Source organism: Tamandua tetradactyla, chromosome 11 (assembly GCF_023851605.1).
Source record: "Tamandua tetradactyla isolate mTamTet1 chromosome 11, mTamTet1.pri, whole genome shotgun sequence".
NCBI classification, from domain to species: Eukaryota; Metazoa; Chordata; class Mammalia; order Pilosa; family Myrmecophagidae; genus Tamandua; species Tamandua tetradactyla.
The window spans coordinates 81,811,099-81,834,009 of NC_135337.1; the positions used below are offsets into that span (position 1 = coordinate 81,811,099).

Sequence of the window (22,911 nt, forward strand, 5' to 3'; positions counted from 1 at the left end):
GACAAGGTAGATAAAAGGAGTATTAGACACAAGGTTTTCATAATCACACAGTCACACTGTGAAAGCTATATCATATCATTATACAGTCATCTTCAAGAAACATACATGGCTACTGGAACACAGCTCTACACTTTCAGGCAGTTCCCTCCAGCCTCTCCATTACCTCATGAATAACAAGGTGATATCTACTTAATGCATTAAGAATAACCTCCAGGATAACCTCTCGACTCTGTTTGGAATCTTTCAGCCATTGACACTTTGTCTCATTTCGCTCTTCCCCCTTTTGGTCCAGAAGGTTTTCTCAATTCCTTGATGCTGAAGTCTCAGCTCATTCTAGGATTTCTGTCCCACGTTGCCAGGAAGGTCCACACCCCTGGGAGTCATGTCCCGCGTAGACGGGGGTGGGGGGTGGGGGCAGATTATGTTTTTAATAACTTAGTTTTAGAGGCATGAGAAAAGCTGCAACGACAGTACAGAGAATTCCCAAAACCCAGCACCATTTTCCCTGTTAATACTGCCAGATTCAGACTAAAGAACCGACAACACGTGCTTATTCATAATGTCCTCCATTTATTTAGATTCTTCAGTTGTTCCCAGACCTCTTTCTCGATGGTCTCCTGAGGCTCCTCTGGGCTGGGGGAGTTTTTCGGATTCCCCATGTTTGGGGCGCTCTGGGCAAGTGGAGGAGGACTTGGTGTGAAGACTGCCCCTCGTTACGGGTTTGTCAGAAGGTTTCTCTTGATGAGATTTCTGGGAGAAGCTACAGGGGGTCAACAACAAAACTCCCCGTTATGCTGGGAGCACGTTGGTAGCTTAACTTTAGAACGTTGAAAGTCACTGCTGCGGCCCCTGTTACCACGCTGATCCCCTTTAGATCAGATTTTCTTGTTTTTTGTTTTTTTGTGATTGAGGCAAAATCCACATGACATAAAGTTAACTGTTTTTAAGTGGCCGGCTCAGAAGCATCTGGTATGTTTGCTGGGTTATGCCACGTCTACTTCTTCCCAAGATGGAAGGACCTCACCTTTTGGGGCCCACCCCTTATTTTCCAGATGCTCTACCCAATGGGGGAGCCCCCTGTTTGGGGCCACAGCCCGTAACCAGACGTTCAGAGCCCCTCTCATGTCTTCCTCCCTCTCTCAGAGATTTCTTTTTGTTTTATTTTATTTTTGTTGCGATATCTTCAAGCATATACAGTCTATCCATAGTACACAGTCAATGGCTCACAAAAGCATCACATTTTGTTGTGTATTCATCACCAGGATCATTTTTAGAACATTTGTATCACTCCAGAAAAAGGAATAAAAAGAATAACAAAAAACCCATACATCCCATATTGCTTACCCCTCCACCTCACTGACTGCTAGTATTTCCATCTACCCATTTTTTAAACCCCCTTATCCCCCCTCCATTACCTATTTATTTTTGTCCTTTTGTTTTCACCCATCTGACCATACCCTGGATAAAAGGAACATCAGACACAAGGTTTTCACAATCACATGGTGACACTGTAAAAGCTGTAGGATTATTACAATCTTCTTTAAGAATCGAGGTTATTATTCTTTATGGACTTCTCAGGACTTTCTAAATATAGGATCATGTCATCGGCAAGCAGGGAAGGCTTTACTTTTTCTTTTCCAATTTGGATGGATGCCTTTTATTTCTTTTTCTTGCCTAACTTTTTCAGAGTCTAATTGGTCTCGCAAGAACTTCCAGTAAAATGTTGAATAACAGATGTGACAGCAGGCATCCTTGCGTTGTTCCTGATATTAGAAGGAAAACTTTCTGTCATCCACCACTGAGTATTTGATAGCTGTGGATTTTCATATATGCCTCTCATCATGTGGCTGGAATTTCCTTCTATTCTTAATTTTCCAAGTGTTTTTAAAAATAAGAGGGGCTAGATTTTTGTCATATGCCTTTTCTGCATCAATTGAGACAATCTGGTGTATTTACATTAGTTGATTTTCTTTGTTGAACCACCCTTGTACACCTGATCTACATCTCACTTGATCATAATGTGTAATTATTTTACTATGTTATAGGATTTGCTTTGCTAGGATTTTGTTCATAATTTTTGCATCTGTATTCATAAAGACTATTGGGCCGCAAAAAAAAAACAATCAAGGCTACTGGAACACAGTTCAACAGTTTCAGGTACTTCCTTCCAGCCACTCGAATACACCATTAACTAAAAAGGGATATATCTATATAATGCACAAGAATAACCTCCAGGATAACCTCCCGATTCTGTCTGAAATCTCTCAGCCACTGAAGCTTTATTTTGTCTCATTTCTCTCTTCCCTCTTCTGGTCAAGAAAGCTTTCTCAATCCCTTGATGCCGGGTCCTGACTCATCCCAGGAGTCCTGTCCCACGTTGCCAGGGAGACCCCCACGCCTCAGAGGTTTCTTTATTAAACAGTTTCACTGAGCTGTAACTTGCATACGTACAACTCGCCCTGGCACAGTGCACACGTCACAGGGCTCTGCAACCTATGACCCCACACACCCCCATCCCTGCCTAATCCCCAAGAAAGCCCAGACCCGCCTGCAGCTGCTTCCCGTTCTCAGAACATCCAGCCCTGCCACGATCTCCTTCCTCTCTGCAGACTTCCTGGACCTGGGTACTGCCCATCAGTCGGCCCAGAGGAGATCTGTCTGTCTGTGCCTGGTATTTCCCAGTCCCTCTGTCCCAGAGGCAGTGCCGATTGTGCGTCACACTCCTCGCTGGGCCAAACAGGCACCCGCTCCCCAGGGGACATGGTGGGGCCTGTGAATAACACTGCTGGGAACCGACTGTGTTCTAAACTTCTTTACCATAATGTCCCTACTACGTCCCAGGCCCTGTTCGAAACGCTTAACACATACTCTCCCCAGAGCCCGCCAAGCAGCTCCCACGCGCATCCCTTTTATAGATGGGAAAGCTGTGGCACAGAGAGGGCCACACTTTGCCTGAGGACACACAGCTGAAGTGTGGATTTGAAACCAGGACCCGTGGTCCTGCAGCCCTGGGCGGTGTGGGGCGGGGTGGCTTAGCCAGCTGGGGAGGTAGATTCCCCCAATCCAGCTCCACCCCCTTCCCAAACTGCTCACCGGTTGGAACCCAGATGCCCGCCACGCTCTTGGGGTTCTGTTGGGAATCAGGGGTCTCTCCGACCCCCACTCATGCGGCGGGGGGAGGGTTGGTCCGGCAATGTGAAGCTGCCCACATGCCCCCAGTGCCCCACATGAGCCGGGCCCTGGCATAGACATGAGTCAGCCAGCCAGCCTCCTGTTCTCTGGAATTTCCCTCCTGGGCTGGGCACATCAAGGTGAAGGTTCAGAAAACTCCCCCCACAGGTGACATCAGCAAGGAACCCAGGAGTCCTGGCGTGGTGGGGGAAGGGGACCTCGCCTGCTGGCCACGCCCCTGGCCAGGTGGCAGGGCCCACCCTGGCACTGCCCTGCCCTGTGCTGCCCGGATTTCCTGCTTCCTCACGCCCAGCCCCCTCCCCCCCAAATTTGCCTGGGAGACTGTCGGGTCCTGCTGTTCTCCATCCTGCTGACCCCGGAGCACCCACGGGGGGCTTCTCAGATGAACCTGTGTCCCCAGCCTGCAGCCCACTCTCTGGTCACTGAACACCCTGCTTCCTCCCCACCCCCACAGCCCACTCTCTTCCTCCTGCACCTCCCACCTCTGCACCCACTCTCTCCCTCCTGCACCTCCCACCGCTGCAGCCTACTCTCTCCCTCCTGCACACCACCCTGCCCCCTCCCTGGCCTTACAGCGCCCCCCTCACTCTCACCCTTTCCAGCCCTCTGGCCCTCGCCTGACTTCCCTCACTGCTGTAAATCTTCTGTAGACTTCTAAGCCTTGCCGGCCCCTGCCACCCTCTGCCATGCAGGTGGGCGCAGAGGGCAGGAGAGGGGAGAAGGGCAGCTGCTGTCCAGCTCATTTGGGGCTCCCCACAGCTCCACATTCAGCTCCTTCCTCTGGCTTTAAGGAAACAGCTTGGCTTTCTCTGGCTGAGGAGGCCCCTCTGACCCCACTCTGTGGAGCACATGGTGGCAGCCACTCCTCTCTAGAACCTTCCATAGCTCCCTATTGCCCCCAGGATAAAGGCCTCGCCCTGGCTATCCTATCCGGACCCTCCACCATGCCCCCCTCACCCTCCCCAGCCGGCCACCCTCCTCCCTTGCTTTCCCTCCCGGGAGCCTTTGCACGTGTTGTGTCTGCTCACCTACCCTGAGGCCCCTCCCAGAGGACCCGCCCGCACCCCACCCTGGCCAGGTCTGGGGGCTGCCCCCTTTAACCCCTTCAGCCCCAGCACCCCTGCTTCACTGCAGAGGCCGGGAGGCTTGTCCTGGGCCTTCCAAGAACCATCTCAAACCTGTTGAGCAGGTTTGCTGCTCCCTGCAGTCCCCGCACAGGAGGCAGCCCTGGATGCATGGGGGGCCACCAGGACCAGCTGCAGGTGGGTGGGCTGCGGGGGGCAGGGTGGCTCCAGGAGGGCAGCTGGTAGGCCCTGGGGAGGGAGACAGAGCCGCAAGGTGGCACAGAGCCAGGAAGAGGGCCAGGGGACCTCAAAGTCAGAGTGAAAGAGGCAAGGAGGCCGAGGGAAAGGAGCGGGAGAGTGACCGGGTGGTCCTCATCTCGCCCCTGCCCCTGTTCCTGCCTCAGTTTCCTGATTTGCACCAAGGGAAGGGCCTGGTCGGGGCTTGGGAGGGAGGGGGCAGAAGGGGGGGCAGGAGGAGGGGCAGGGAGCAAGGGAGGGGGAGGGGCTCTCTGCTGGGGAGGGGAAGTGGCTGTGGAAAGGAGAAGTGGCCAGGGACCAGACCCGGGAGGCAGCCAGGGACCCGGCAGCGAGCTGCTCCCTTTGCCCAGGGAAGGCTGGGGCTTTCCAGAATGTGGGGAAACAGGAAGTGGCTCCGTCCCCGCCCCCGCTCGTGCTGGGCCAGGCCGGGCCCACCTGCCCCACCTCACCTGCCCCGCGCCCAGGCCAGAGAACCCTGTGGACCACCCCCGCACCCCCCCCCCCCCCCGGCCCCTCAGCCTCCCACCCTGCACACTGGGCAGAACCCCCGTCCTGCCCTCCCCCCAGGTGGCACCTCCCAAGAGGGGGACTGAGGCAGGGGGGAGGGGGAGAGGGGCTCCAGACAACACCTCCCCAAGAGGGAAACTGAGGCTGGGAATGGGGGGGAAGAGGGGCCCTTATGGTACCTCCCTAATAGGGAAACTGAGGCTGGGCCGGGAGGAGAGGGGCTCCAGGCGGTACCTCCCAGGAGGCAGACCAGACTGAGGCTGATGTGGGGAAAGGGGCTCCAAGTGGCACCTTTCCAACAGGGAAGCTGAGGCTGGGAGAAGGGAAGAGGCACTCTAGATGGTACCTTTCCAGCAGGGAAACTGAGGCTGGGTGGGGCTCCAGGTGGCACCTCCCAGGACGCAGACCAGACCGAGGCTGAGGTGGGGAAAGGGACTCCAAGTGGCACCTCCCCAGCAGGGAAACTGAGGCTGGGGCAGGGGGGAGAGGGGCTCTAGATGGTATGTCCCTAACAGGGAAACTGAAGCTAAGGCAGCGGGGAGAGAGGCTCCAGGTACCACCTCCTGGGAGGTGGACTAAGGCTGAGGGGCAAAAGGGACTCCAGGTGGTGCTTTCCCAGCAGGGAAACTGAGGCACAGCCCAAGCATCCCCTCCTCAAAGCCCAGTGCAGCCTGAAGTTGAACCACTCAGATGAGCCTGAAGTTTTTCTGCTTTTCTAAATAATTCCAAGGCTGGCTCCCACCAGAGCCGCCCTGTGCTGGCCACCTGCTAACACCCCCTCTGCTGGGGAACGTGTCCAGCTACTGTCAGGCTGGGCTCTGGGACCCCATTTCTCCCTGTGGTTTCCCCATGTCTAGGTGGCCAGATTTCACAACTAAAAGTACAGGGCGGGCCATGGTGGCTCAGCAGGCAGAGTTCTCACCTGCCATGCCAGAGGACCCGGGTTTGATTCCCAGTGCCTGCCCATGTTAAAAAAAAAAAAAAAAGTACAGAGCACTGGATGGTGTGATGGTGGCTCAGTGGCAGAATTCTTGCCTGCCATGCAGGAGACCCAGGTTCGATTCCCAGTGCCTGCCCATGCAAAAAAAAAAATAATAATATAGGACACCCCATGGAATTTGAAGTTCAGATATATCATGATGGACCTGTCTTTCTTTCTTTTTTTAGCACTTAATACTTCCTGTTTTCTAAGATCAAGGTTACCTGCTTCCGTAACCTTCATTAGCTACATTTATCAAGTTTAAGGATTCTAACGTTGATAGAAAACTAACAGTCTCAATTCCATTTTTTCCAGTTGTCGTAATAATGTCCTCTTGGACATTTTCTCCTCCGTGATTTGCTTCAATCCAGGGTGACGGATTACATTTAATTACCATTGTCCCTTTAGTCTCTTTCTTTTTTTTTTTTTATAATTGTGGACACATACGCACAGCATAAAATTTCCCACCTCACCCCTTCCAAGCTCACCTTCCAGTAGGATTCATCGCTTTCACTGTAGCATGCCCCCATCTCCACTATCCATTACCAGAACTTTCCATCACACCAAACTAACCCGGTACCCACTAGGAATTAACTCCCCATCCCCACCCTGGGACCCTGGTAACCTCTATACTACCTTCTGACTCTATAAATTTGCATATTCTCATTATTTCGCGTGAGATCATATAATATGTGTCCTTTTGTGTCTGGCTTCTTTCACTCAGCACGTTTCCAAGGTTCCCCCGTGTTGTCACGTGCATCACAGCTTCATTCCTTTTTACAGCTGAGTAATACTCCGTTGCGTGGATGGGCCCCATTTTACTTCTCCATTCATCTGTTGATACATACTTGGGTTGCTTCTACCTTTTGGCTATTGTGAATAATGCTGCTATGAACACTGATGTATAAATATCTGTCCGAGTCCCTGCATTCAATTCTTCGGGGGTACATACTTAAGAGTGGGATTGCTGGCTCCTATAGTAGTTTTGTGTGTAACATTTTGAGGAACTGCCAAACTGTTTTCCACAGTGGCTACACTCTTTTTACATTTCCACCACTAATGTACAAGACTTCCTTGCCAACACTTGTTATTTTCTTTTTAATAATAGATATTCTACTGGACATAGAGTGGTATCTCATTGTGATTTTGATTTGCGTTTATCTAATTTTGTTGAGCATCTTTTTCTATACTGATTGATTATTTTATATTTTCTTTGGAGAAATGTCTATTCAAATCCTTGGACCATTTTTTAAGTTGGGTTGTTTGTCTTCTGGTTGTTAAGTTGTCGGCATTCTCTACATATTCTGCTTTGCATAGAATTGACATTGTAATAATATTAAGCCCTCCAACCCATGAGCATGGAATAAATATGCCTGGGATGTACTTATACTAAGAAATCATATGTTGTGTGCCTGAAATTCAAATTTAATGGGGCATCCTATCTTCCATCTGGCAACCCTATATTTGTGAGCTGGTCAGGGGGCCCCAGGAGACACATAGGAGGGGACAGAGGACAGGGATGGGGGGGCTGGAGGAGGGGCTACAGAAAGTCTCACCAGATAGACATCTTGCCTTCCTCACCCTGGTGCCCCAGGAACCCTCTCTGTCCACCCGGGGTGCTCTCTCTGGACTGGGGCCAGAGCTTGGAGGGCTAAGTGCACCCCTGACTGATGGGAAATCCCCAGGGGGCCTTCAGATTCCATCCACAGCCTGATCCAGGAGAGCTGGGACTGCACCACCCATAACCCCTCCTCTCTGCTCTGAGCCTCTCATCTTGGGTTTTGTTGTTATTCTTGTTAAACTAAGCACTCACTCATAGGACACAGTGTTCGTGGTTGAGGAAAGATCTAGAAGCACCCCTAGAAATGTCCAAAGTGTCCACGTGTTCCTTATTTTTTTTTATTTCTGTGTGTTTAATTAAAAATTTTTTTTATTTTTAAATTTTTAAAAAATATGACAAGAAAGAAACACAAACATTCTTAACATATGGTCATTCTGCTCTACATACATAATCAGTAATTCACAATATCGTCATATAGTTGCATATTCATCATCATGATCATTTCTTAGAACATTTTCATCAATTCAGACAAAGAAATAAAAAGACCACAGAAAAAAATTCATACATACCATACCCCTTACCCCTCCCTCTCATTGATCACTAGCGTTTCAATCTAAGTTTATTTTAACATTTGTTCCCCCTATTATTGATTTTTATTCCACATGTTTTACTCGTCTGTTGATAAGGTAGATAAAAGGAGCATCAGACACAAGGTTTTCACAATCACACAGTCACATTGTGAAAGCTATATCATTATACAATCATCATCAAGAAACATGGCTACTTGAACACAGCTCCACATTTTCAGGCAGTTCCCTCCAGCCTTTCCATTACATCTTAACTAACAAGGTGATATCTGCTTAATGCGTAAGAATAACCTCCAGGATAACCAAGTGCTCATTTGAGACTCTGAACAATCTAGGTGATAGCTCGTATTATTATCACGCCCTCCCCACCTCCATCTTACGGGCGAGGAAACTGAGGCACAGAGAGGCTAAATCACTTTTCTGGGGTTGCCCAGCTCATCAGTGGAGCCATGCCCAAAACCAGGTTGTGACTCCAAAAGCGGGGCCCCTAACCGCCTCCCTGGCTGTCTCCTGTGATTCCCTCCCTGGAAATCCCCAAATCTGACTAATTCCCTTGAAATCCCCAAACTTGGCAGATTCCTCCATGCTGAGATGGCAGGACCCAGCCAGGCCCAGGCAAACTGCCCCATTTCAGGCAAAATTACCCTTAGGGACTGAGTGCTTTCCCGAGGCTGGCCTGGCAGAGGTCACTTTTGCCCCTCCCCCCACCTGGTGAACTTCGGTTCCTGCCTTGGTTTCCCCATCTATGACATGCAGGAAACACCAGTACCTATTTCAGAGGACACTGAGTGGGAACAGGGCTGGCTTTGTGGGTATGTGGTATGGGCAGCTGCCCAGGACCTCAGGCTCCAAAGGGACCCATGTGGGGTCCATGGCTCTGCTGTTGCTGTCTTGAGATTCTTAATTATTTTTGAACAAGGGGCCCCGCATCTTCACTTTTCACTGGACCCCATAAATCGCATGGCCGGTCCTGTGTGGGAGGAAATGAAAAAATGCAACCAGATGCCATCCATTCCCAAATGGGCTTGTTCACCCTTCTGAATCTTAAGTGTCTATTGCTCAATTGGATTTTTTTCATTAGTTATGAAAAGCAGTTTCTAAGTCGAGGTTACAACCTCAGTTAAGTTTCCTGGGCCACAGTTTCCTCGTCTTCTTACTTGTGACTGTGGATTGGGTACAGGGGCTTCTTGGCCTGAAATTTGGTTGGGCAAACAGGATTTAAATACGCCCATCTCTCCCACCAGACCCCATCTTTGCAGAGATTTTAGTCTGCCCAGACTGTCCTTCCAATGTTTTTCTGGTAACCCCCTACTTGAACTTCAAAGCCCCACCTTCAATGTCCTCTGCTTCATGCAGTCCTCAGTGATGCCCTAGGCAGAGACTTCACCCCTCCCTGAGCCCTGGGCCTGTTCTTGCAGGTGGAAGTGTCTGGTGCAAGCTTTGAATGGGTTTTGAGGCTTCTTCCCGACTCCCCCTTTGCCAAGCTCAGGGCCAGGCACAGGGCAGCAGTCATGAGTTAACAGATGAATGAACAAGCATGTGGACAAGCAGGCTCTAATTTAAGAGGTTGGAATGGGTACAGGAGGCTTCTGGCTAGTGGGTGAGGTCATTTCTTGCTGCTGAGGACCCGGCTGGGGAGGGGGTGGCACCTCCCATACTGGATCTGCCTGAACGGGCTTGGCCCGCCCCATGGTGGATCCAATGGGCTCAAAGGTAGCTGCCTGGGGCTTGGGCCACCAGTGCCAAGGCCCAGTCCCACCCTCTTCCCGCTAGTGGGGCAAATCCCGGCATTGTTTGCATCAGGCTCCTGGAAACCTTTCTGGGGCAGGCCCAGCGGAGCCACAGCCCCCACTGCCGTGGCCCTGCCCGCAGGAATCCTGCCCTCTCGTGTTCTTGAGAACATTCCCGGGCCGCATACGCCAGGCACCGCATTGGGGGGAGGGCCCCAGAGCTTTTATTTGGATAGGGAGATAGATGAATGAACAGAGAACTATAGCTGGGGAGGCAGTAAAGAGAGAGCATGGTGGGGAGCTGGGGGACATGGGGGGCTGGGGAACATTTCATCTGGTTGCTAGGTGGGAGTCAAAGCTGAGTTTTCCGCGGGTCTGGGGCGACGGTGCTGCAGGAGGGGTTCCGGCCGGCCCAAAAGGGAAGGTGGGACCCAGCCACAGGGGAGGGTGCGCAGGGAGCGCAACGCCCCTAAAATAGGTTCGGATTTTATCCTCAGGCTACCACGGGGACACTGAGGCTCAAGAGAGCAAGCCACATGGCCTGGGAGCGCGGCTGGGAACAGGCAGGGCTGGGGTTCGAACCCGGGACGCTCTAGGCGCCGATGGGGGTTCTGCGGAGTTGTCCGCCGCGGACACGCAGCCTCCGCGACCCAGCGGCCCCGCCCAAGGCCCCGCCCCCGCGGCGTGACCGGAAGTGCGCGGGGCCCCCAAGATGGCGGCCGAAACCCGGAAGTGAGTGGAGGCCTCTGAGGAGCTCGGAGAAGCCGAGGCGCCGCGGGCTCCGCGCCCGGCCGGACCCGGGTCCGAGGTGAGGCGCGTCTGGCGCGACCCCTGCCCTGCCCCCGCCACCCCCGGTCCGGCTCCTTGCTGCCCGCTGCTCCCCACCAACGCCCGCACCCTGGGCCCGAGTTCCGGGGGCCGCGGCGGTGTCACCCCGCCTTCCTCACGACCCCACACCTCCGCGCTGCTCGGCGCCCCTGGCCCCCCCTCGCCCTCCACCCTGGGCCTTGACCCCGCCCTCCTCGGCGCCCCCTACCGCCGCCCGCCGCCTTGAACCTTGATCCTGCCGCCGCGGCGACCCCCTTAAACTTTCCTACTTCGGCGACTCCTTGCTCCGCGTTTCTCGGTGACCCCCCTGCCCTGCTCATCGGTGAACCCCCTGACTCCTCCCTTTTCGGTAACCCCTGACCCTTGGTGGCCCCCACTCGGCAGTCGCTGAATCCTTGACCCCTCCCTTTTTGTGACCCTCGACCCAGTGCACCTCCGTGATCCCAACCCCTCCCTTCTGGGTGATCCCTGACCTCTCCCCTCTCCCATCTCCATGATCCCTGGTCCTAGGATCCTTGGGGTCCACTGCCCCTCTCTTCTTGGTGGTCCCCCCAGCTTATTTATTGATTCTGACCCAGGATCCCCCTCCTTTCTCGGCCTCTTGGCACAGACACTCTCTTCCAGCTTCCTAAACTTGGGGGTGCTCTTACCCCCACCCCCTCCAACAGATTAGTAGCAAACCTTGCCCCACTTTCCAGCCACTGGGACTCGTCCCACCCCCCACCCTCCCACTTACAAGGTAGGGGCCGTGGGGTGACAGTCCTGTTGGTGTCAGCGCAGCCCAGAAAGGTCAGCTTAGGGTCTGCAGAGTGTGTTGGGTGGGAGTGCAGCTTGGGGCTGGACCGTGGGGGCGTTTGAGTGGCAGGATGGAGGCTGTGGGCAGTGCCCACGGAACAGCTAGTGGTGGAGGGAGCAGCAGGCGCCGGGAGCTGGCTGCGGAGTGGTCAGTGGGTGGAGGGGGGCTAGAGGGGCGATGGACCCTCCTCTCTCGAGTCTCTGTGCCCCAGGCAAGTACAGCCCAGGGGCTCTATGGGATGTCTCCCTGGTTGAAGTTATTAATGTTCTGGAAAGAATGGAGTTCCTGAAATGAACAGCCTGGGCACCCCTTGGCTTTGGCTTCCCCTGGCCGGTTGGTGCCAGTGTTACCCCTAAAACACTGCTTGCCCTCCGACTCTGAGAGGCAGCTGGGTGTGGTGCCATTTGTGCGCCGCCCTCTCACAGGAGGTGCCTGGATCCTTCCCTAGTGGAAACTTGCTGAAAGTTTTGGAGGTGGCAAGGGTCTCACAGCCTGGTGAGGAGCTGGGTCAGGTAGGGCAGCCAGGTCCCCGGAGCCTTTCACAGTGGTGTCTGCCGCACCATAGGTGCTTCCTGGCTGCTCCTGGGAGGAGCAAAGGGCCCCAGGGTCTGAAGACCCCCTAGGGAAGTCTTGCATGCTTTCCCTCGCCAGCTGTCCCCCCCTCACCTTCAAAGAAACTCTGCAGCCTGTCATGGCTGGCCGAGGGTATAGTGTGGGGCTGGGAAAGGCCACGAGAGTTTTCATCCAGCCCTGAAACCCATCCCTGGGGCCGGCACCTGAACCCTTGACTAGCCACCGCATTCCAGCTGTTTCTCCTGCTGGTGCAGTAGAGGAGGTGCTGGGCTGCTGTGGGCGCCTCCCGCACCACCTCCCCTGGGCAGAGGGGCTTTGGCTGCCCTGCGATTGAGGACAGGATCCTGGTGGAGGGCTGGGGGCAAGTGCTGGTAGCCCCAGCCCCTTCCCCAAGCCCCCTGGCCTGGCGCTCCTTCCTGCAGGCTTCCTGCCCCCCCCGGATTTCCTGTGGGGAGGAGGGGGGTTTGGTTTCTCTGAGCTGTGCAGTCACTGCAATGTCCTGGTGGAGGGAACCCGAGTGGGAGATTTGGGGACTGGGGGTGTGAGATGCAGAGGACAGACAGCAGCCCCAGTACCCCACAGTAAATGTTCCTCCTGTTTGTGGCCTGGAGGTGCCTAGCACTGGCCTTCCTAGAGGGGGCCTTGGGGGGGTTCATGCATACCTGCCCATGGCCACATGGGGGTTGAGGACCCCAAGGTGTCATTACTACAAGTGGGGGAGTGTCTCCCGGGAGGACTGTGGGGATGGGGAGGGGTCTGGGTTCCCAGGGGAGTGTCTGCACTGGCAGCTGGCTTTAGAGGCTGGACAAGGAGGAGTGTGGGCATGCAGCTGGGGAAGGGTGCCCGAGCTTGGGGTCGGCTGTGGTCCTCTCCAGAGCAAGGGCCACCCAGCCAGCTCTCTGCAGAGCCAGGGGCACCCCCACAGGCCCAACTGCCAGGCCTCTGGGAATAGAGGGCCGTCAGGTCCCAGGGATCTCCCAGTCCTCAGGGAGGCCCCCCCCCCACCTCCCAACCACCTAAAAATAAGTCGTTTTTTGCCGTCTTTTTTTTGGGGGGGAGGATAAGATAACCTAAGACTGTCAGTACCCCAGAGATGTTTGTTGTAGCAGAGTGGGCAGGGGCCGCTCGCCCCCTCCCCACAGCCTAAATGCAGTCCCCCTGTATAGGCACACGTGTGTGTGTGCAGATGCACGTGTGTGTGTGCATGTACAGGTGTGTTTGTGTGTGTGTTGAGTGTGTGTGTGCGTGTGCACATGTGTGCATGTGTGTTTGAATGATTGGGGCAAGTGGCCTCCAGTTACTTTTTCTGCTCCTGAGGACTGTGTTAGGTGGCTATGCGGGGAGGGCCGGGGGCCCAGCCACCTCTGAGTGTAGCTGGGGTGTGAGGCCGCTCTTCCTGCCCTCCCACCCCTTCTCCCCTCTCGGGGTGCAGGGTTGAGTTCCCCTGGCTGAGGGACACCTGCCTTCCCAGGGAAGAGGGAGGTTGAAGGCAATCACAGGGGTGTTAGGTGTGGTGGACTCTCGCCTGCCTGGTGCCCCCTTCCCTGTGGGCGGGAGGACCCCGTCTGATACTTGAGGGCTGGTCAGACAGGGAGAAGAGCCCTCATTCCTTCTTATCACTATGGGTCCTACAGCTGGGCCCACATTGGTGGCCTAGCTCACTGGCCTTCTCGGAGGGCAGTGTCTGTAGTGTGTGTGTGTGCATCTGCAGGTATGTGGGTGTGCGCTGTATGCATGTTTGTGAGTGTGTCTGTTTGTGTATAGGTGTGCGTGCATGTACTTGTGTGCCTGTGTGCACGTGGCCCATGGGGTGTAGTCTGGGAGGGTCGGGGCTGGACTCCATGGGGGAGCGGCGGGCTGGGCTACAGCTGAGGCTATGGGGTTTAGGGCCCTTGGAGTCTGTCAGCTGCCACCCCACAGAGGGACCCAACATCGTCCCTCAAGGAAGGGGGCCAGGCCAGGAGGCCACATGCCATCTGTTCCCATTGATGTGAAAAGCCCAACGGAGGGAAGTCCGCAGACAGGAAGTGGCTTCGTGATGGCCAGGGGCGGGCGTAGGGTGCTTCTGGGGTGAGGAAATGCACTGGAATTGGGTGGTGGAGGCTGTTGCGTAACTGGGAATCTGTGAATACACTAAAGGCCACCCAGTTGTGTGTTCTAGATGGGTGAATTGAACCTCCATAAAAAGTTTATTAAAAAAAAACCTGTTTGCATCCTCCCGAACCTCCCGTGTGGACGCTGTGAGAGTGGGGCAGGGGAGCACCCCAAAGGTTCTGCAGTTTTTTGGTGTACAGGTGGACTGGCCATGGAGCCCCTGACTGGCACCGCTCCCCCTCTGTGGTCAAGGCTGGAGCCTTGGGGAGTGTGGTGGGCTGCCATCTCAGTGCACCATTGACCAGGTGGGAGCAGGGGCGCAGCGGGCAGAGGTGTGGGACTTGTCCTGTGCTCAGGCTGCTGGCAGGGGCAGAGGGTCTGCTGGGACCTCTGTGGGCCTCTCCCATAGTCCAGAGGGTCCAATGAGGTACCCATAGCAGGAAGGCACTTATTAGGCCCCTAATGTATGCAGGATACCACTGAGTGCTGGGTGTGTGGGGTGGAGGGCGGTCAGACTACGGCCATCCTTGGGGCACTCGGGGCATGCTGTTTTCCCGGTGCCCCCGTTGGGGTCATAGCCGGGGAACGGTGTGGAGGCTCCCAGCTTGAGGACATGCAGAGGAGCGAGCTGGTCAGGGAAACCAGAAGGCGCTCTGGACTCGCTGCTTTTTGAAAGCGCTGCTGGCAGCCTATGCTGGAAGGTGGGTCCCTCCCTTGGCTTGGAGTCCATCCCCCACCCACGAAGCAGGGCGGTTTCACTGACCAGCAGGGTCAAAGGCTGTCAGCACAGTGAGCTGGGCGTCCTGGGGGGGTGGGGGCGGCGCGGGTCCCGGCTGTGGGCCTGCCTCCTGCAGTAAAGCTTTATGGGCCTGAGTCACCGCCACTGGGCAGGGAGCTGGCGGGTGGATGGGTGCCGCTGCTGGGTGTGGGGGCACCCTCCTGACCTGCAGTCCGAGGCCTTCAGAGGCCTCTCCCTCAGCATGGGAGGTAAACCGAGGCCAGGCATGCCACCCCAGCCAGAGACCAGATTTCCCAATCCTCTGTCCCTTTTCTCTGAGGTCCTGGGGCTCCCAGAGTGAAACGAGCATGCTGGGGTGCTTGTCTGGCGGCCACCACAGGCTCTCCTTGGCCTGGCATGGAGGGAAGAGGGTGGTGGTTGGACTCTGGAACACAGCCAGCTCTGGGGTGGGGGTGGGGATTTGCGCCACGGGAAGCCAGGCTTGGGGCTGCTTTCACACAGACCAGGGCTTCACCCCCTGCCCTGAAAAGGGCTGTGCCCCAGCGCTGTGTCCTCTCTCAGATGCCTAATGCCACCGGGTGGGGGACCAAGCCCCCTGTGATGCTGATAGCATGAGGACTGGAGTGAAGGATCCTGAGGGGCTGGTGACTGGACAAGCCACTCAGCAGGAACCGGTGAAACCCAGCTGTGGGCAGTGCTGGGACAGTCCTGCTTGGGGCTCTCAGAGAGGCCAGCTGCATAGGGTCAGGCAGGCCACCTGGTCAAGAGTGTACCCAACATTACGCTGGAACAGCAGCAAGTGTGGGGAGGGGGAGTTAGCTTGCTGCATGGACTGTGGACAAACCAGGGTAAATCAGTTCCAGAGGACCAAGGACCAGGAAGAGAGGGGTGGGTGCATTTGGCATAATAGCCATCATCTCAGGAGAAGACGACACGGGGGTCAGAGAGGACCACAAGCTCAGCATGTTGAAAATCATTTGAAGATACATGTGGGCACTTCCCAGTAGGGGAAACTGCAGGGCTGATTCTGGGCAGGTGCAGGACGCCTCCCACACCTGTCTGAGTGGGCTGGCATTGTCACGCTAGATGGCAGCATGCACTTTGTGTACTGTGGGTGGTTGGTTCGGTGGGGGTGAGTGGAGGCCACCCCTTTGGGAAACAATTTTCTCTTCCTGGTAAGGCTGAACTATGCTGTGAGTGGGTGGGCCAGGGGTCCAGGACACCCCATGAGACTCAGGCTCTGTTTTGGGCTGTGACCCAGGAGGCTCCCAGTCCTGCTCCCTGCTGGCTTTTCCCAGTGGGCCTTCGAGGTGGGCTGCGAAGGGGCTGACCTCCTGACTGTAGTGCCCTCAGGGCTGATGGGGCAAATCAGGGACTCTGGTACCTGGGGTCCTGCTCTCAGGGTCTAAGCTGTGGTCCTGCTTCCTCCTTGCCACCTGTCGTGGACCAGTAGGCCAAAGAGGCAGTAGGGGTGGCTGCTTACCTCCCAGCAAGCCAGCTGCACATGCCCCAGGCCCAGCTGCAGCTCTGCGGGGCTGGATATGGCTTTTCCACCTTTTTTTGGTGCACTAACCTGGCTCCCAGCTGCACCTCACCAGATGCGGTTTCCTCCAAGGCGGAGTCAGCCTTTCCTTCCCAGTGGCTGCTCGCTGTCCTGCACTTTGCCCGCCCCCATCACCCCAGGCCACCCTCACCCCTTACCCTTCACTGGCCCCTGCGAAAGTACAGGTGGGGCAGACGATGGAAAATATGGTCAGCACGGGGCCCCAGGGCCTCCTCTGTGGACATCCCCAACCTGCCTCTCATTGCTCAGCCTTGGAGTAACTGCCCCTGAGACTTGGGTGGCATGTGGCGGCTGTGTACCGTGGTCTTCCCCTGCAGTGTCCCCATCTGGAGGCTGCCAGGCTCCCCTCCGTTGGTTCTCCTGCCAGCCATCCCCCAGCAGGCAGAGCTGGGCTGTCTGCCCTGCAGAGGCTGGAAACCCCCTGCCTGGCCTCCTCTAGCCCCCCACTTTGCCCTCTGCAGGCCGGCCAGAGGCATGATTCCTGGAGAGATGCCCCTCCTCTGTCCTGTGTGTCCACCTCCCACCTACCCCATTGTATGCCCCTTTCTTGGGCACACCTTCATGCAGGAGCCAGCAGCCCAGGTTTGCAGGAGACGGCCTATGTGTGTTCGCTCAGATCCCTCCTGCCCCCACTGGGCCCGTGCCTGGATCCCCGCCCCCTCAGCCTCATCCCCAGATACTCAGAGCACGGGGTGCCTGCAGTTGGCCACCAAGATCCAAGTCCACCTGCATATGAGTTCTGTGGCTGTGATCCTTCAAATCCCTCCTGCAGAGGGGCTCATGGTTGTGCAGAGAGCTGTAACCCTGCAGTGTTGGGGATGAGGGCTGGGATGCCCACAGGAACTGGACATGCAGGAAAGAAACACGTCTCAGACCCCCAGCCAGGGGCAGTGTCAGAGAGAGGTCAGGCGGCCTCAGGGTGGGCTCGGAGCGTCCCTGCCAGTGTTTCCTTACTGAAGGGGCTTCTGATTGCCCAGCCTGGGCGGAGCCCCAGCCTGACCCTTCTAGGACCTCAGCCTTGCTCTGTCTTGCTGCCCGACTGGGCTCTGGAAAAGCTGCATCCATGCCCCCTGGGGCCGAGAACTCCGGCTCTGCTCAGCGCTCCCCCACCCCCACCACACACCCCCCCCCCCCCGCCACTTGGGGGACAAGGCGAGCTGGGCCAAGGGTTAGGCTCATGGGGAGGGGCTCCTGTGTGAGCTCCCCAGGGCTACTGAGACAAGGTTCCCCAAACTGGGGCTTAACTCACGGGTTCTTCCTCTCAAGGTGTCGGCTGGGTGGGAACGAGGCTTACCCCTGGCCCCAGCCCCTTCTCTCCCCAGACTGTCTCCATCCCCTTAGGTCTCCTCTGCCTGTGGGTCTCCTGTTATGCCGGCCCCATCTCCTGGGCCCCATTTGTAGTTGGGTTGCCACCCACTGGCCAGGCCCAGGGTCTGGAGTCACCCAGCAGTGCTTGGAGCCAGGATGCGCGTTTGAGGCGCAAACCACAGATGAGCCAGCACACAGGGCTGGACCAGGCTTGGTGGGTGAGGCGCTGAGGCCCCCCAGGTGGGAACCCCAAAAATGACCCACCAAAACTTATGACTACACCACAGCCAACCCCTCCACCAGACTCAAACCCTCTCCAGTGGCCCTATCAGCCCCCCTCAACCCTCACTCCCTGGTCTTGGGGAGTGTCAGCAGGGGTCCCTGGGTACTTTGGCTACCACTCGGTCTCCTGTTGCCTTTTAGGGCCCATGTGGGCCCGGCACCCCCTTTTCCTGAACCTGTGGTAAGCGGGGCCTCCAGTCCTACTTGTCCAGTGAGGGCTGTGGCAGAAATGAGTGGTGAGAGTGGAGACCCCTGATCCTCTGTGAGATTTGGGGGGTAGGGCCAGACTCCTTACTTGTTCTGGAACCTGCTGTGGTTTCATCAGGATCCTGCACCAAGCCAGAGTCCCCCCGCGGGAGGGTACCTTGGGCCCAGGAGAGCTGGAGTCTGGGCGGCCATGTGAGGTTGTGGGACCCCCACGGGGCACAGTGTGGGGGAGTCTGGGCTGCCTCTGCAACTGCTCCATGGGATGACCCATGGTTTATTGGCTGGCAGGACCCAGAGGACCTTCCCCAGCGAGTACATCCTGGGGGGCATGGCCGTATCCACAAACGCCTCTCCATAGGCTCCCTGAAGGTGCAGGAGCTCCTGGCCTCTTCCAGGAGGGACATTGAGACAGCCCCCCAGACAACAACGACCAGCGTTGGCCACCCTGTGTTGCCTGATTAGCTCCTCAGGGGAGGGGGGAGGCCCTCGTTGCTCCCCTAGATACTCTGATCCACGTCCTGGGGCACCATTGGTTAATGCCTGCCCAGCTGCAGCCCCTGCCCTGTCGAGCTGGTTCTGACCCCCAAGTGGGCTGGGCAGTGGGTCCCTGCTGTGGGGAGTGAGGGGGCATTGTGGGTGGGGGTCGGTACCCGGCCCAGTCTGGAAGGAGAGCAGGCCCTCCAGCTGCCGTGAGCCCAGGAGGCTGTGTGTACGAAGGCGGGGGGTTGGTGGGTGGCAGGGACTCGGGGAGAGGAGGGAATGAGGTGGCCCAGGAGCACTGGCCTCAGGGGCTCAGTCTGGACCAGAGGGAAGAGGACATGGCACACCCATGTTCTGCCAACTCTCCAATCTGTCACCAAATGCTGGCTCTGGGGAATTGTGCTGCCACGGGAAGCGGTCCCCTTTCTGTCAGGTGGGTGCCTCAGAGGGGAGGTGGGGCCAGCTGGGAATCACCTGGCAGGCTGCTGTCTGCTCTTACCCGCGGTGGCTGTGCTGCTACCTGCGCCCGTGGCCCCAGGAGCCTGGCCTGTCTGGGGTCACCTGGGGCGGCGTCCTTAGTGATGGCCCAGGCCCCTCTCTTGTGGAGGGGCAGCAGCAGGAAGACCGGGAAGTGTACGGACAGATACCCCCAGCTGCCCAGCTGGAGGACCCTCACCCAAACGGCCCAGCTTTGGTGATTCAGTGTGAGGGGGTCCTGCCTGGGGGTCAGGAGTCTGGGACCCAAGTGCCCAGGGAGGTGGTCAGGTGAGAGCTGGTGGGGGTCAGTGTCGGGATCAAATGGCTGAGGACACCTTAGCAGCTGTCACACTGTGTTCGAGGACGGGGCCTTTGGAGCAGGACCCCAGCATCACCTAGCCCCCTCTGTCCTAACTCCCACTTCCCAAGTGAGAACCAAGGGGCTGAGCCTTGGCTGTGGGAGGCCCCCCTCCCCTCATCATCTACCTCCCCCCTATTCCAACTAAGAGGTGCCCAGCCCAGGGAAAGGAATGAGAGTGCCCGGCTGAGGCCAGTGGACTGAGGAGGACCTGGACACAAGTCGCAGCTGCTGCTCCCCGTGGCCGTGCCCAGGGGCTGGACTGTCTGGGGCCTGGAGCGGGTGTGCTTTAGGCCGGCCCTGGCCCGCCCGGGCTTGCGCAAGCTGTCCCATTCCTGGAAGGCCCGATTTCTTCACGCGGGGCTGGGCCCCAGCAGCCTCACCCCTCCTGCCTGCTTCGGGACCACCCGTCCGACTAGGGCAGGGACCATGGAACTCTTGCTGGACACAGGGGCCGGGGCTCCTGGTGTGAGGGGTCTTCAGGCAGAGGATCATCCTGGGCATGTGACAGCGAGGGGCCAGGTTCCTTCCCCCTGGCCCAGCCCCGCCTACCCTGGAGACCTTCAGGCCAATCCTGGCCTGGCGTCTGGGGACAGGGCTGGATTGGGGGCGCCACAGACACTTGCGGCTTGGAGGGGCCCCCGTCAGCCACCCCCTCCCCCCAGTAGCCTGTGATGTATCTGGTCACTGTCTACGCTTTGAGGGTCTGAGGTGGGATCTGAGGCGTGATCTGGGTCTAGGTGTGGGGTGGGGTCTGGAGTGGGGTCCAGGACTGAGTCATGGGTGGGGTCTGGGGTGAGGTCTGGGTTCAGGTTGTGGGTGGGGTCTGGGTCATGGGTGGGATCTGGGGTGGGGTGTGGGGGGGATCTTGGTAGGGTCCTGGATGGGGTCTGGGATGGGGTCTGGAGTAGGGTCCAGGTCGTGGGTGGGATCTGAGATGGTGTTTGGGGTGGGGTCCAGGGTTGAGTCATTTGTGGAATCAGGGATGGGATGTGGGGGTGGGGTCTGTGGTGGGCTCTGGAGTGGGTCTGGGGTGGGGTCAAGGTGGGGGTTCCAGGGCCACGTCCTAGATGAGATCTCAGGTGGGATCTCGGGTAGGGTCTGGGGCCCCCTGCTCACAGCTGTGCCTGAGAGTGGCTTGTCCAGTGGCCCTCTGGACACTGTGGCTGCAGGCTGGGCCAAGCGTCTTGGGGAAGTGCAATGAGTTTAGAGCACAAGCTGGGGCCAGCTCAGGGTCAGCCAGGGGCCTGAGCGGATGGCAGGTTGGGGGTTTTGGGTAATGGGGGAGCCAGAACCTGCTGCTCAGCTCCCCTGATCATTGTGGGCCCAGTGGCCCGCTGCCTGCTGGATAAGGGCAGGGAGGGGGGTGAGGGCCAAGCATGCAGTTGGGCCCTTAGGTGGACAGGGGCCAGGAGTCTGGGGCCTGAGTGCCCAGGGAGGTGGCCAGGTGAGAGCTGGTGGGGGTTAGTGTCGGGGTCAAGCGGCTCAGGACACCTCAGGACTGGGATGTCTCTCTCTCCTAGGACGTGATGCCACCACCCAGTGAGAAGCCCAGATAGCAGCCCCCACGGCCTGGGTCGTGGCCCCCGCCGCTGCCCCTGAAGACAGAGCCCGTCCCCACCTGATGCTCACAGTGGGACCTGCCATGGACGGGGAGTACCCTCAACATGGGCCCCCCCTGCAGACCCCCCTCTGTGGGTCCAGCATGGAGGTGAGCCCTGTGAGCACTCGCCAGAGGCCTGAGAGGAATGTGCTCAGAGCCACATGTTCATAGCCCCCAATTTCTCAGCAAGGGTCCCAGGGGTTTCCACCCCTTGGAGCTCCAAGTTCCTCTAGCATAAGCCGTGAAGGTTCTTTAGGGCCAGCTATGCCCTGTGGTGCGGTGCCAGACTTGCCACCCTGCGGGGTCATGTGCAGCTGTTGGGATGGAGTGAAGTGAGCTGTGCTCTAACCTGTCACCCTCTTTACGGCTGGCACCATGGCCCAGGCCACAGAAGGGTTCAGAAACCCCCAGCCTGTCTGGAAACTTTCCTGAACACCCACAGCTACAGGATAGGAGCACATTGGGGGCCACGGGGGGCGGGCAGCAGCCACAGCTGGGGTGGCAGCACCCAGCTCGGCTGTCACAAACTTCTAGCTGCTTCCTCATCTGATAATGGGGGTTCAGAAGGGCCCCCAACATGGAGATTGTTCCAGAGAGCATGGTGGGTGGGCGAAGGTAAATGGTCCCCCAGGCTGGTGGGTGAAGGGTTGAACAAGCCTAGGAGGAACTAGGGGGGCTCATACAGCTATCTCTACTGCGGGCCCACGTGGTGCACCTGAAGTGTGGGGCTGCCTCAGGAATGGGGGTGGGGGCAGCCTCAGGCCCTAGTGGTTGCCCGCCCAGCACCCCCTTGGCACCTCCTGCCCTGGGCCTTGCCCCATGGCAGCCAGACATGCATGGCCTACGTTCCGTGCACTCTTTTGGTGGCTCTGGGTAACTCCACCAACCTCTCAGGACCCCGTGGTCTCTGCAGCCGGCATTTGCTTCCTTGTTTCACCACTATTGAGCTCCCTGAGCCAGTCCAGTTTTCTCTCCTTATAAATGAGGCCTCCGCATTTTCCTCCCATTCATGGAGGAGGCCCCAGCAGTAGTCCTGGGGTTGCAGAGGATGTGGTGGACCCGGCTCACTTGGGCCCAGAACCTGCTCTCACAGAGGGGTATCACTGGTACCGTGCAAACCCTGGGGGAGTGCCCTGTCCAGGCTGAACTCCAGCTCTGAGACCCTAGGCAGTGAGGGTGTAAGGGGAGGCTCTGCTAGATGGCCCCACACGCCCCCTAGCGAGGAGATGGCCCCATAGTTCCCTTGGCTCAGTGGGGAGGGTTCGGGGCTAGGTGGGGTTGGGGCTGACCAGGGTCCCCCAGCTTGATGCCCACTCTCGCTGTGTTCCAGAACGCCATGCTGCACTACCCCTGCTGGACCAGCTACGCCTTCTCGCCAGCGTTGTACCCAGCTTTCTCCAGCGAAAGCCAGTAAGTGCCCTGGCCTGAGTCCTGGATGGGCCTTTGGCTGCCGAGCCCTGGGTCCTGCCCTGGATCCTGGGGGAAGCTGGGGAGGCCTCCGCCTGAGAGGCAGCATGTGGTCTGCGTGTGCTTGTCCCACTCGGACGTCCCAGGTTAGAGGCAGCCCACGTGGTGAGGGACTTGGAGTCCTGCCGAGGGCGCTGGGCGCTGTGGGTTGGGCCCTGGACACTCGTGGGCCAGGAGACTGTTCTCCGCCTGGCTCAGGGCCCGGGGTCAGGCCAGCTGGCTCCATGTGGGACAACACAGGGAGTTAGGTTCTGAGG

At 57.4% G+C, this 22,911-nt stretch overlaps 1 protein-coding gene across 1 annotated transcript in view; it reads left to right on the plus strand.

The window, feature by feature from the left end:
- Window positions 1–10,572: 10,572 nt before the first annotated feature.
- SBNO2 (strawberry notch homolog 2) overlaps window positions 10,573–22,911 on the plus strand; it is a 46,619-nt gene continuing 34,280 nt past the window's right edge. The window contains exons 1-3 of the mRNA XM_077121374.1: window positions 10,573–10,686; window positions 21,108–21,295; window positions 22,518–22,597. Of these exons, the coding sequence (XP_076977489.1) occupies window positions 21,209–21,295; window positions 22,518–22,597 (167 nt within the window). The 5' untranslated portion in view covers window positions 10,573–10,686; window positions 21,108–21,208. The remainder of the gene's footprint in view (window positions 10,687–21,107; window positions 21,296–22,517; window positions 22,598–22,911) is intronic.